The sequence below is a fragment of the Mustela putorius genome, unplaced genomic scaffold, assembly GCF_011764305.1.
Source record: "Mustela putorius furo isolate JIRA1106 unplaced genomic scaffold, ASM1176430v1.1 tig00537227_pilon_pilon_pilon, whole genome shotgun sequence".
Taxonomy (NCBI): domain Eukaryota; kingdom Metazoa; phylum Chordata; class Mammalia; order Carnivora; family Mustelidae; genus Mustela; species Mustela putorius.
In genome coordinates this window covers 30,464,146-30,479,049 of record NW_025422368.1, presented here as the reverse complement: position 1 = coordinate 30,479,049, position 14,904 = coordinate 30,464,146, and the positions used below count along the sequence as shown (strand labels likewise).

Below are 14,904 nucleotides of genomic sequence, written 5' to 3'. Positions count from 1 at the left end.
AAAAATCTTAGTATGCTTTTGGTCTAGTTACTGACCGTCAGATCCACAGGCAAATAACCATCACCAAAAATCTAATGTAGACAAAATTTTTTTTGCTTGCAGACTACCTTCCTAGGTTTCTTTGCTCAGCACGTTTCTGCTTCCTTTCAATTTAACGGTGTCTACTTTGAAACTATCTGAAAATATTAGTTTAGATAGGGAAGCATCACCTTAATCCCACCTTTGAAACTAGAATGGACCCCAATTAACAGAGAAGTTTTAATGGGGGCACTGGAGGCCTATTTACTGATAAAGCCGCTTCTTTAAAGCCACCTCTTACAACTAGCCCAAGTACAGTCTGTCATAGAACTTTGCACAAGAAACAGCAAACATGTCTAAACAGACTGTTTTTTCAATGTTCTGAGTTCTTCCAAAGAGTTCACGAAGGTTACATGTTCTTTTAGCAACTAGTCTACCTTTTTTAAGGATGAACGAGTGACAGTTTTACCCAATGTTGTATAATGGTGTCACTGGGATCACTTGTATTCCAGCCTGCAGTATCTGTTCTTGCTTCCCACTACTTGTTAGACCCAGGCTTCTTCTTCTTCTTCTTCTTTTTTTTTTTTAAATATGGGAGAGTTCTACTTTTACTAACCAAGTTATGTTTTACTTAAGATTAAGATGCCACTAAAAAGAGACTAAAATATAGCATTCTAAAGATTTTATTTACTTATTTGAGAGAGAGAGAGAGTGAGAGAGAGAGCAGAACAAGGGGAAAAGGGAGAAGCAAGATCCTTGCTGAGCAGGGAGCCCCACATGGGGCTTGATCCCAGGACCGGGCGATCATGACCTGAGCCCAAGGCAGATGCTTAACTGACTGACCCACCCAAGCACCCCCAGCGTTCTAAATAAGATAGATGCATGTCTCATAAAATAATGTAGAGCAATCTACCATTCTCAACGTGTAACTTCTTTCTTCAGTCAGGGAAGTGGTTCAACTTTCGCCTTCACACCGATATCAGTATACTGCATGCTAGATCATTTTATGGACAAAACTCAGAAGTAGCAAATCTAACATGTTTAAATTCCATTATCTAGAACTTAGACACACAGTCATACCTTTCAGTAAGGGAGAAAGGCAGTCTTTAATGGGATAGATATATGACCAGTCGAAACCACATTATGGAAAGGGATGAAGAACAGATATGGGGCAACAACTTACAGTGTGACATGCCCCTTTGTTAGTCAAAAACAACTTACAGGAAAGAAAAACATAATTCAGATAATACAGTACTTTCAAAAAATAATGAAAGGAAGAGCCAAAGCTGTGGGCTCTACAGTGGAAAAGTATACTCCAGAGCAGACACATCCAGGAACTAAAGCCACCCCTGGAACTACTGAGTACAAACATTCCACTTTAAAGGCAAACCCATAAACAGAAAACTGGGAATTAGCTGTCACCATTACTGTTGCCACAGCTGCCTCCCAACGCCCAGGAAGAGAGGAATAGACGGTGGAGTGTTGCTTTGGAAACCATGATCTTGCTTGGCAGTAGAAATGAAAATCCAAAGCAACACAAACATTCCTTGCTTCCACCTTTTAAAATGTGTTCCAATACATCTTATTGGTAGAACCCAATTCTCATCCTGACTCCTGGGAAGTATCACTTTAAGGTTTTCAGAATCTTCAGGCAGACATGTACAGAAGGAAAAAGGTTGGAATGGTGTTCAGTGAACCAATCTCCAGCATTCGTCAGTGCTACTAATGAACAATGGGCTCCCCAGGAGAGCAGGTATCCTTAAGATACTGTTTTATTTCAACTGAATACCCTTTAATGAACCTTTCATTTGTGTTTACTCTTTAGTAATTGAATAATCCTTTAGAAAAAATGATTGGATTAATTTTACCAAGAATGTCAAAAATACATTTGTGTAAGGTATAGAAATATCAATATCAATTTCTTGCTCCTTTATTCTAGACTTTAAACAAATACTTTTTTCTTTTAAAGATTTTATTTACTTATTCGACACATAGAAAGATCACAAGTAGGCAGAGAGGCAGGCAGAAAGAGAGGGGGAAGCAGGCTCCTGCCTATCAGAGAACCCGATGTGGGGCTCAATCCCAGGATTCTTAGATCATGACCTGAGCCAAAGTAGAGGCTTAATCCACTGAGCCACCCAGGCACCCTTAAACAAATACTATTTCTGAAGGTCTGAAAGTTCTATCTTGATAAAGACTTCATACTCTATTGAAATACTTTTTCCTTACCCCCCCCCCAGGTTAAAGTGAATGAAAGAAAACAATTTACTTTTCATATAGCAGAAATGCAACTAACATTTAATTTCAAAATGACTTGATCAAAATGACATTTCTTTGTTGGTTTCCTAGTATTTGAAATAGGGATATACAAATAATTTTATCATATCTGCAGCTGCCTTCACCTGTTTTTCAATGAGGTACTAACTGTGTTCAAATCACCCTGCAAGGTAGGGCTGGGAGAAGGAAATGTAAGCTTCTTGATAGCGAGGACCTTGCCGGTTTATCAGACTACACCCAGAATCAAGCAGTGCTATGCACCTATTAGATACCCTATCAGAATTCTTGACTTAATAAGTAAGGTCCTATTTTCAAAAGAATTTATGCAAATAATATTAAGAGGAATGAGCGGTAGGGAAATTGCTGAGCGTGTATGAAACATGCATGTTGCCAGTCTCAAGGTTATGAATTATAAAGCTCTGTATGAAAATTTCAAGATTACTTTCAAATTCATCTTACTGTTAAAGCCTAGGTTGAAGAATCTTTCCCAGGTTTGAGGCAAGATTACAGGCTGACTAGCAAGAGACACTTATAGAACCTATTTTGGAATGTGTTTTCTAACAATTAAGGAATTTAACAAAAATACTTAAAATTAAAGTATTATTAACAAATGAATTAGATTACTTTAAAGTGGGAGGAAATAAACATATGTAGAAAAAGAAGCTTATATGTACTTGGATGTTAATTTCTTTTTTTTTTTTTTTTTAAAGATTTTATTTATTTATTTGACAGAAATCACAAGTAGATGGAGAGGCAGGCAGAGAAGGGAGGGAAGCAGGCTCTCCGCTGAGCAGAGAGCCCGATGCGGGACTCGATCCCAGGACTCTGAGATCATGACCTAGGCCGAAGGCAGCGGCTTAACCCACTGAGCCACCCAGGCGCCCCTGGATGTTAATTTCTTAATGCAATGAGCAGGAAAGTTTTAGGAGTCTATCCACCAAGACACTTAAAACTCTTGTTTTCAACACTTTTAACTCTGCATTTTGTAATAAAAAGCATAGATTAGATAACCTAAAGTAATATTAACACAATACACAGGAAATGGAAGAAACTGATACTGTAAAGATTGCCTTTTTCCCAAAAGACTTGGGATTTCAGCATTATGTCTTGAATGCTTTGTCTTAAATGCTTTGTCATTTTGTCTTAAATGCTTTGCCTGAAAAATGAGTATACTTCTCGGTAAGAGACAAAGTTTTGCCTGTTTAAGTAGTAGGAATAGAAAAAACCATGAGAAATTAACTTACAGAAATAGCACAATTGTCCATCTGGTTTTATTTTTAATTAAAAATTCTACTGAAGGGGCGCCTGGGTGGCTCAGTGGGTTAAGCCGCTGCCTTCGGCTCAGGTCATGATCTCAGGGTCCTGGGATCGAGTCCCACATCGGGCTCTCTGCTCAGCAGGGAGCCTGCTTCCCTCTCTCCCTCTCTGCCTGCTTCTCCGTCTACTTGTGATTTCTCTCTGTCGGATAAATAAATAAAAAATCTTAAAAAAAAATTCTACTGAAATAGGTAAGCGTACATATAAAGTAAGGAAATAAATGGTATCGAAGGGCATATTTTTACAGAAAACAGAGTACAAGGTACATTTCAGTACCTGTTCTTGTTAAATAATAGCTATCAAACTGTGCTAAACTTAATCTTTCTGTTCCTCCAAGATTAGTTTGTTCCTTTTCAAACAGTTCAGCTCCTCAGCTTCTCCTCAAATGTACACAAGTGGACTATAACATAGGATAAGAGATTTGTAGGTCCAAAAATGAAAAATCCAATTTTGCAAGAGAGTATTTTCTTAAAAATTAGTGGCCCATTTTAGGAATTAGTGTAAAGAGATAATGAATGTTTAGCATAAATGTATTAAGGAAAGATCATTACATGTAAAGCTATTTTTAAACCCTTCTACCTCTCCAGAGTCTCAAAGTTAAGAATCAAAATCTAGGTTATGATTAAAATATAAAAGAGCAACCATTTTCACTTTCCATTTCCAGGCGAAGCTTCCACTTTTACTTAATCTCTCACACCTGTGTTGCTCTGTAAGGAAAGGAGTAGGAAGGAAGGATGCACATTTTAAAACTTTGATATTATAAATACCTTTTCATAAGCAGCACTGAGAGTGAATTAAATTCACAATTTTCTGTTCTCCATCCTTCCATCCAAGAAATCCAGTCTTTAAAAAACAAAACAAAACAGAGGTGGCTGGGTGGCTGCTCAGTGGGTTAGGCCTCTGCCTTTAGCTCAGGTCAAGATCTCAGGGTCCTGGGATGGAGCCCCACATCCAGCTCTCTGCCTCACCCCCTTTCTCTCTGCCTGTCTCTCTGTCTACTTCAGATCTCTGTCTGTCAAATAAATAAATAAAATCTTTAAAAAAATACTAATATAAAATTGAAAGAAAGGAAAAAAAAACAAGAAAAAGTGAGGCTCCTATGATTATATTTTGGTAACAAAAAAATTGACCCAACATATTTTTGGTTGCTAAAACTTTCTCCAATAAAGGAAGCATGCTTCTGGCTGAACATAGTTCTTGGATCAAATTAGACAATTTTATGGGCTGCCACAAAATTTCCACTCATTGCTCATTTTAACAGCAATATACCCAAATACCCACACCTATTTTCTTGCTAGCCTTCTATTTCTGTTTTCTTGAAATATGATTAGATAATAAGAAATATTTTAAAAATCAAAATTTACTACGGTCCTGAGGTTGAGAAAACAAAATTGACATTTTGCTAAACTTGAAAAAAAAAGGAACATATTAAATAAAGAAAATAACTTGGTAGTCAAACTCACAGAATGGCTAGAGTAATATTTTCAAGTGTTCACTTCTGCGTCTGCGAATTGAAACCACTTGTTCCTGTCCCCATCCACTTCTGCATTCAAATTCACAGTAATACGAGCAAAAACACAGCGTAGAAACATGCTCACCTTACCTATTTTTTTCAAAGACATATTTTTGTTTGCAATTTGCTGTTTGGCACAAATTCTGTTTAGCACGGAGAAGTTAATTCATTGTTAAGTTCTGTGCTTTTTTCCATATAGCCTTCCAGGGTTTGATGAAAAATAGATTCCTAAACAAGCCAAACCTGCCAAACAGGAAGAAAAGCTTTCAGTGGAATCATAACGTTCCCTTGAAATAGAAGTGTTTTAGCTTGTACGAGCGTATTTCTCTCCTGAAAAGAAATGAGATCATGTTTCATTTCAGGAAGATTTATGCTTCAGGTAAGACACTGAAACAAGTAAACTTCCTGTACTTAACCAATACATAGAAGAGTATTTGAATTCAAATATACGGTTGAGGCAAAGTAGCTGCTTAATGTTCTTGTAAAACTTAAATGGCAGAGGAGTTTAAAAGCTGAGTAAATTGGTAAATATTCTCTGATACACGGATTATGCCTTGATTATCTCTTTTCTCCCTCTCTCCCCTTTCCCTCCCTCTCTCACGGACCCTGTGGCTATCGTATCCTTTATGTCATCTCCTAACTGCTCAATTTTATGTCCGTCAGAGTCTTGAGCCAATTTCAGTCATGTCTGTTGGTAGATTTTTTCTTTGTGTACATTTTCTTCAGTATCTTGAAGCTGGTGCTAGTAGTCTACAGACTGCATGCTGATGGTGACTCCAAAAGGATTTTCTTGTTAAAGAAAGGGTGGATATTCTTAACGTATAGGCTTCAAACAGACTGGAGTCCTTGCTGGAGAAAAGCAGCTGTTTTCTTTCTGTTTTGTCACTCCAGGCTGGGCTCCGAACTGGCAGCTCACTGAAGGCCAACGGGGTGTCCCAATCACCCCCTTAATTGCTGACCTGGCAAACAAATCGATTTCTAGTATTATTTCTGGTCTTTCTGGTATTAAAGACAGAAATTATATGCCTTACTTTAAAAAAAAGCACTTATAGTATGTAACGTGTATATAGTGTCAAACTTTTAAAATACTTTATCTAACGTCCTACTGTATATCAGATAACAGCAGAGAACACATGTCACTTACGTTATGAATAACGTCACCCAGGTCATTTGAATCAAGGTTTTCTTGTTCCAGCTCAAGGGCTCTTTCCATGACATACTACTCCATACGTGTCTATTTGCCTTCTGGGACACACAGAAAGAAAGTCTGTGGATTGAGCACAGTAAATAGTACCAGGACTGAGCAGGCAAAGATGGCTACAGCCAGCTTCTATGCAAAAGGATCACGTTAAGCAGATGCGTTTACTGATTCATTCAGTGAACAAGCTCATTTGTTGCTACTATCAGCCTCCGGGCCATGATTTCACTTTTTTTTCCTCTCTGAGCTGGGATCATTTTCGCCGTGAGGAAGCCCTCTTCAAGTAAGCAAACAGCACAGTATAATTCTCTAGGAGTTTAGAAAGAAAAAATGTTATAGTAGTCGTTTCCTGTCTGGAAATATATTGGGTTGGATGTGTAATTAAATTATTAGTTTCTTTTCCAAATTTATGATCCGATAAAATGATATAGAGACAACCATAGCAAAAAAATGAATCCTTGTAATTAGGCATAAATCTATTTCTTATCAGCTCTTAGCAATAGTCCTTTAATGATACGATTTGTACATTTTTAAGTTATTAGTTACTTTTCTGTTGGATGGAGTATTTTCAAGAATTGTTTTCTGCTACAAAGGATGATGTGTATCTTTGAACGTCTAACTTAGCACAAACATGTTTCTTTTCTTGACAACTTTGTTTTATATTTCTAAATATTTTCCTTTTTATTGTGATTTTTTGCTTTTTGAGTTATTTAGAAATGTTTTGAAGTTGAGTATTTGTGAGTTGTTTTGTAAATTATCTTCTTTTTATTGATATTTAATTATATACTGGGGTCAGAAAGAATAGTCTGTATAGTGCTGACTTTGAATTATGTTAGAAGTCACAGATTAGGGGCTCCTGGGTGGCTCAGTGGGTTAAAGTCTCTGCCTTTGGCCCAGGTCACCATCTCAGGGTCCTGGGATAGAGCCCTGCATTAGGCTCTCTGCTCGGTGGGAGCCTGACTTCTTCTCTCTCTGCCTACTTGTGATCTCTCTTTCCGTTAAATAATAAATAAAATCTTAAAAAAAAAATTGCCCATCACCTTTCAACAAAGTGATAAGGCAATAGTCTCCTTTAAAAAAAAAAGTCACAGATTATATGGTCAATTTCCATAAGCAACACTTGTCCTTGAAAAGAATGTGTAATTTGCACTAATTGAATGCAATATTCTACATATGTCCATTACAATCAAGCTTGTCATTTTTTTCAACTCTTCTGCATGCCTAATGATATTTTATCTAATTGATCTATAAATCTTGTGAGATTTCTATTTAATCCTTTCATTATGAAAGTGGATTTGTCAGTTTCTCTTGTAGCACTATTATGTGTAATGGCAGGAATTCTGAAGGAACTGCTTTCAGTACATACATATCTCAGATACCTAGAAGGTAAATTCAGTCTTTTAGTTCTAAAGTGCTTCTTTTCTCCTCTAGACATATTTTTTTTTTTTTTTTTTTTTTTTTTTTGCAGATAGATCTGTTTGGGCTGTTTATAACATAATGACACCAGTTGTCTATTGTTACTGTTTGCCTGGGATATGTTTCCCTGTCCTTTTCATTTTAAGCAATCCTTATCCTTGCATATCTAGTATGTCTCCATACACTTCTCCATACACCTCAGGTGGGCTTTTTTCTTTTTTAATACAATGTCACAATCTAGAGATTTTACAAAATATAGTCAGACTATTTACATTTATGTGCTTCTGATACACACCTTTTCATTTTTACTGCTTTAGAGAAGGCTTGTATTTGTACGATTTTCTCTATTTTCCTGACATCATTGGTCCTTCTTCCAAATTGATCAAGGATTGTTGTTGCTACTGCTTTCATTTCTTTCTCTCTCTCTGCTTTAGAAAGATACACCCTCTGTTATCTTAGTGGTCACATCTAAAAATTAAGCATGCATTCCTGAAACATCTACAATTATCCGTATTTGTACTTCTTCCTGGACAATACAAAGAACTTTTAAAATCTGAATCACCCAACCCTGACTTACATAGTCTTGTGGTCTAGTATTTAATTATACCTAGTTTATTTGATCTCCAAATTAACAATTATTATTGTTTGTACAACCAATGATAGTTTAGAATTATCCACATATTTACTATAATTTTACTCACCATTCTTTATGAAAACATGTTTTCATCTTGTTCTACTTCTTGAAAGACAGTCTTGCTGAATATTGATTGACTTACATTCCTCATCTGATTTTTTCACCGTCATTGTTGGCCGCCTCTTTTGTTGTGATATTTTTGCTTAGGTTGCATTCTGATTATTTTCTTATAATTGTGCATCTTTGAATAGGAGTGATTTTTTTCTGAGACAGCTCCTTCTTGAAAGACTGTGTATGAAGGAAGTCAGAAAAATTAGCTATGTGAGCACACAGCCTGGATTCAGATCTATTGTTCAGAACATTTTCTCATCTACTCTACCTTTTGAGTAAACATGCTGCAAGACAGAAAGACATCTACCTGGCTCACATCGAAGGCTGGGACAGAAGGTCAGATGGGCCATGGCAAGGTATTTGTCCAGCTAATTTAAACCAGTGTCACCACTTTTGTTCTCCTCTACCTTTTGAGACTAATAGCCTGTCCTCTAAAACCATGCATGGGATGTCTGCATGCTTGATTACTCAGCAACACGGTTCTTCAATTATTTGGAGAATGCTCTTTCTTAGAGCCTTCATGATGATGTTCCTCACAGTATTGAAATAATTCTATAAGATCGGATTTGTTGTTTATTCATTGTGTGTAGGTGTGCGCATGTGCGCATGTCCATACGTTTGCATATACACACACATGGCTAATTATTCAAACTTTAAGAAAATGTTTATCCAGAGAAATCAGCAATACGTGTATATTCTGTTATCTTTACTCTGATCAACTATGTTCTTATTGAATCCCCTCAGATGTGTCCTATTTTCTGTTCCCAATGAGCTTTTAATGTATCCAAATCTAAGGAACTAAAAATAATTCCACACACCCATACCTAATTTCAAATTATCTGAATACATTATTACACACACATACAGGCAGGCACACATGCACACACACACACACACACACACTCAAACACATACATCCTCAGAAAAAAACTGCTGTCAGGAGGTTTTTGATCTTTTTTTCAAAACTTAAAAACAGTGATTTTATCCAAGAACACTGTATGCTCTTTGATGTAATTCACCATTATTAGCCACCCCCTACTACTGCTACCACTTTATAGCTCATTATTTTCACTTGGTTGGAGTTTCAGAGTTGAAGAAGAGGGAAAATAACACCTTCTTTTTGTAACATGCATATAACATTCAAAATTACTTTCTTAGATCATTCTCGGGATTTTCAGCACCGTAAAAGGAAGACCATGGTCTTATCTCTATTCAAGGTCATATCTCCACTGTCTACCACAGTGATTGGAATAGAATAGGTGTTCAATATACTTTCAATTTATGAATAAGAAGACATAAACACTGATTGCCTCAAAGGGAAGAACTCACACAACACAGGAATAATGTTTTTCTAATCTTTGAAACAGAACAGGATAGAGGCCTTTCCTATGCCTTTCCAACAACTTACTTTAATTTATTTTTTATTAAGGGTTCACATATTTACCACCACATTTGGTGGTAAAGCAATCCACTTTAGTAAACTGTCATTTCATTTTTTGTGTTAATTTTTGTGAACTCATGTCAATTTCCAGTTACTTTGCCAACCACATAGCTTTGCTATTTCAAATTATTTTTAAACCTTTAGAGTTATCAAATAGTTTTCTAGTGCTAAATATAACAGATGAAGTATACATATACTATTTCTTAAAATCACAAAACCATAAGTAGTGTGCAAAATTTTTAAAAAGACTAAAAATCTTCCTGATATATATTTTTAAAGTACAGTATTTGGTTTGCTAATCTTTATAGAGTACCATTTAATTGTTTTTGTTAACTCATGCTTTAAGTTTATGTTACTACCAATCAACAATTTCTTATAATACTAGTTGTCCAAAAGATGATATCAAAATCACTGACATCAAGAGTGGGTTGTTGAGTTGATCTCTTAAAATAGAATAATCCTTTTTTCTAATTGTTGAGGGTTGATTCTAACTCTTCCATTTTCTAGCTATATAAGCTCTTAAAAACACTTACATGCTCTGTGCCTCAATTTCTTCTAAAATGAAGATATTGATAATGCCTATTCAATGAACCATCATTAAGCTTAAATTTTGTATAGGATTAAATGAGTTAAAAACAGGAAGCACTTAGAGTAATGCTTTGCACCTCCTTTACTGTTGAGTAATCACTCAACAGATGTTTGCAATGGTTGTAATTATTAAATTTATTTTTTTCCTCCTAAGCAGCAGTTTCCAGAATATATTCTGACAGACAATCTTTCAGAAAATATTAATGAGCGTGGCTAGAAGGGGTATGGCCATGTCTGGGTATTCATTCTCGTGTTAACAGAACACAGAGTTAGACTTAGATCTAGTCTGGGCTAATCCTTGTACTTCCCTCTCTGCCTACCACTGAACCCTGTGATTAACCCAAAAAATGTGCGTATAGTCTAAGCCTGCTCAATGCGATTCCTGCTCTAAATTTTCAAACTGATGTCATTTACTATACAGGAAAAACACATTTCCCAAAAGTCTCTACCCATATTTCCCATCCTGAAGAAAAGGTCCATTTTGCTGTAGAAAATACAGAAGCCAATGTATCTAGAGAAAAAGAACTTCAAGAGAGAGAAAGAGAGGCTTAGTTGTGACAGTGTTCATGTTCTTACTTCACATCATATTTCCTATTGCATTTTCTGCCACTGGTGACTAAGAGGCCAGACCCAAAACAAAAGTGCTCTCAAAAAAGTATCTTGAGTAGAGTAGTTTTAAAATGCTACAAACTATAGCCCTTTCTTGACATTTTACAAGCACAGTAAAATTTCTATGTATTTTTACATTAAAACAAACAAAAACATGCTTATCTTAGTGTAAGTAAGCATTTCTCAAACATATTTGGGCATTTTTCCTGACAACTTCTCATAGCAAATGACAAACTTGTGTTTCACGGCACAATCTAATGTTTCACAATGGTTTGAGAACCACTGATACGGGATTCTCACGATTCCACATTTTAGTCCTTTATTCCCTATAAAACTTACTTTACAATTGTAATCCATATTTAGTGGTGTCAACATTTTTTATCCAGGTGATTAACTGTGTCTGCCCAGTTACATCTATTAAGCGAACCAGTATTTCTTTCATATCTAACTTAAACTAAAATTGAAACATGCTAAGGTTGATTCATGCATTTTTCTTTTTAGTTTCTTTGATGCATACGTCTATAACTGTTTAGTTAGTACACTGTTTTAATTATTGTGTCTTTAAAATGTGTATTACTCTTCATACACAAGTCCCTACTAGTATTTTTTCCATCCTTTTCTTTACCAAAATTGCCTTATAATCAGCTTATCAGTTTCCCAAATAATGGTATGAATTAAATATATAAATTCTTCCAAAGTTTATATTTTTTTAATTTCACATCATCTCATCTTGAAATATTATGCCTCCACATTTTTAAGTACTTAACACATGCTCCATACATTAGCATATCATTACAAATAATAATAATCTCCTCCTTTCTAATGGTTATACCTTCATTTATCTTATTGCATTGGCTGTATTTCTAAAATAATTGACAGAAAAAATAATTTTCTTATTCTTGATTTGAAGGAGAAATTTCATACTGTTTCTTCATTAAATAAAATTTGGTTATTAATATGTGCAAATTATTTTTATATGCTTAATTATTTTTTTCATTTGTAGTTCACCATTTAAAAAATCATAAACATGAGAATATCAAATCCAAAAATTATTTTTCTGCTATGATTTATTGGTGAACTGTTTGTTAAGAGATTCAACCTTGGGCAGATTAAAAAAGAAAAATTATAAAATGTAAACATAAAATTTTCACTAATAAGTTGTGTTGGTTAGAAATTCCCAGAAGCATCTGTTAATTCACTTTTTAAAAAGTGAACACACACACATACACAGACTCTTATTTGATACACAAATGCCCATATCTATTATAACTTCTTTAGAAATTGCAGTAAAATGCTCTTGATGCTTTTTGTTCTCTATTGTTTTCTAATATTAGACACCAATATTTACTATCTTATTTAATTTTGTGTGTTGGTGTGTGTATGTCTGTGTGCATATGGTATGTGTATGTTTGAGTAATATATTTGGCAACACTTTTAACTTTACTTTGATGCTTTTTACGTTTCTATTGCAAAAATTACACAATTGAGAATATATATATGTATTTTTTTTTTTAAGATTTGTTTATTTGGCAGAGAGTTCACAAGTAGCAGAGAGGCAGGCAGAGAGAGAAGGGGAAGCAGGCTCCCTGCTGAGCAGAGAGCCTGATGCGGGGCTCAATCCCAGGACCCTGAGAGCATGACCTGAGCCAAAGCAGAGGCTTAACCTACTGAGCCACCCAAGAGCCCCGAGAATATATTTTGAATGGTTTTTAATACAATTAGCTACTTATATTTACTGTCATTAGAGATGTAATTAATCCTGAGTCACTCTGTTTTTTGTTCTTAACTCATATTTTTAATTTCCTATTTCCCCAGTGATTATAATGTAAATGTCATCAAATTTTGATTCTTCTAGCATTCTAGAAACTATACATGCCATTTGTCTTCAACTAATAAGACTCTATAATACATAACAATTTTACATATAGGTTAAAAATATGTATGAACTTATTTTTTTCCCCCGATTTATTTATTTATTTATTTATTTAGAGTGTGAGCTGGGGGGCAGGGGCAGTGAGAAAATGAGAGAATCTCAAGCAGACTCCAGAGTGAGCACAAAACCCAACATGGGACTTGATCTCATGACTCTGATACCATGACCTGAGCAGAAACCAAGTCAATTGCTCAACCAACTGAGTCACCTTGGCACCTCTGAACTTATTTTTTCTTAATCATCAATAAGAATAAAACAGCATAATATAATCCCCTTTCTTCTTATAAAACAGAAAATTTTGCATGCCTTTCAGTTTTAGCTGAAAGGCTATGATTTTCATCTAGTTTATTAATACCAAATAATTTTTGAAGTTATCATATTTAAAATTATGTTTACAATAATTATTAAGTCTAAAGTCAATATTAACCAATTTTTAAAACTTACTCATAGTTCCCTATCCTTGAATTTTTATTTTGGTTAAAATTTTGTCAACCGATCCACCTTTTCCATTAGAAGGGTACAAATATTTCTGAGCACATATTTACATGTAAATACGTTTTAGCTGATCTCACAAAGTGGAAAACTGAACATTCAAAACTATGTAACTATCTAGCCATTGTTCCCTTGTCTTAAAGGTGAAGTCTATGTATAAGCTAAATTTTTCTTTCTTTTTTCTTCCCTCTTCCCACGTCACCTCCTCCTCCCACTTCTTTTTAAAGGTAAATACTTAATTTTTGAAATTTAATAAGTTTACATATTTTTTCTTTTTTTTTCCTGGTTGGGTGTGTATGTGTCGTGTACATATGCAGGTTTGATATGCATATTCAGAGCTTTACTCAGCCTACTTTGATTTACTTTTACAATCTTTAATGTTACCTTTCTATTCTTTCATTTTATTTTTAGAATTTCAGTATGATGTTAGCTGTGCTTTCTCTGTTGCATTTGCTATAACACTTCCCAATCATTTCTACCATTAGCTCCTTTTCCTTTGTATTCAAATTTCATTTTCTGCTGTGCCAATTCTGCTTTTATTTATTTATTTTTAAACATTTAATTAATTTGTTTACTTGACAGAGAGAAAAATAGGGAGAGCATGAGCTACGGGGAGAGGCAGAGGGAAAGGGAGACACAGATGCAGGGTGCTATCCTAGGACCCTGAAATCATGACCTGAGCCAAAGGCAGATGCTTAACCCACTGAGCCACCCAGGCACCCCCCCCCAATTCTGCTTTTAATGACTATTTTTAAATGTGTGACTAAACTTTTAGTTTCTTTACATTTCAACAGCTCATTAAGCTCTGTTTTTATTAACACCTCCCTTTTGCCCAATTTCTTCTATATTTTTATCCTGTATTTTATTGCTATGTTATCTTATACTTTATTTTTATATCATATTTAATCAAACACATGGTTCCTTAATTTTATAAAAAAAACATATAGTTTGGGGCACCTGGGTGGCTCAGTCAGTTAAGCGTCTGACATTGGCTCAGGTCATGATATCAGGGTTCTGAGATGAGCCCTGCATTGGGCTCCCCATTCAGTGGAAAGTCGGCGTATCCCCCTTCTCTCCCTTTCTGCTCCTTCCCCTGCTTGTGCTCTCTCTCTCACATAAATAAATAAAAGCTTTAAAATACATCTATAGCTTAAGTTTTTATAGAATTTTTTTAGGTTTACTATCGCATATATTTTTCAAAAGTAATTTTTCCTTTGTGTCTTGATTGTTAAAGTCATCTTACTTCTTACAAAATATTTTCACTTCAGGCGCCTGGGTGGCTCAGTGGGTTAAGCAGCTGCCTTCGGCTCAGGTCATGATCTCAGGGTCGTGGGATCGAGTTCCGCATTGGGCTCTC

General features: G+C 35.2%; 1 protein-coding gene across 2 annotated transcripts in view; it reads left to right on the top strand.

The window, feature by feature from the left end:
- Positions 1–5,399: 5,399 nt before the first annotated feature.
- The window catches only part of PIK3C2G (phosphatidylinositol-4-phosphate 3-kinase catalytic subunit type 2 gamma), a 354,996-nt gene continuing 345,491 nt past the window's right edge, over positions 5,400–14,904 (top strand). Inside the window, exon 1 of one of the 2 annotated variants that reach the window (XM_004755743.3) lies at positions 5,400–5,504. In XM_004755743.3, coding sequence (XP_004755800.1) covers positions 5,474–5,504 — 31 coding nt within the window. In that variant the 5' untranslated portion in view covers positions 5,400–5,473. Of the gene's footprint in view, positions 5,505–6,508; positions 6,607–14,904 lie in introns of those variants that run through there. The other variant, XM_004755744.3, reaches the window with a different exon arrangement.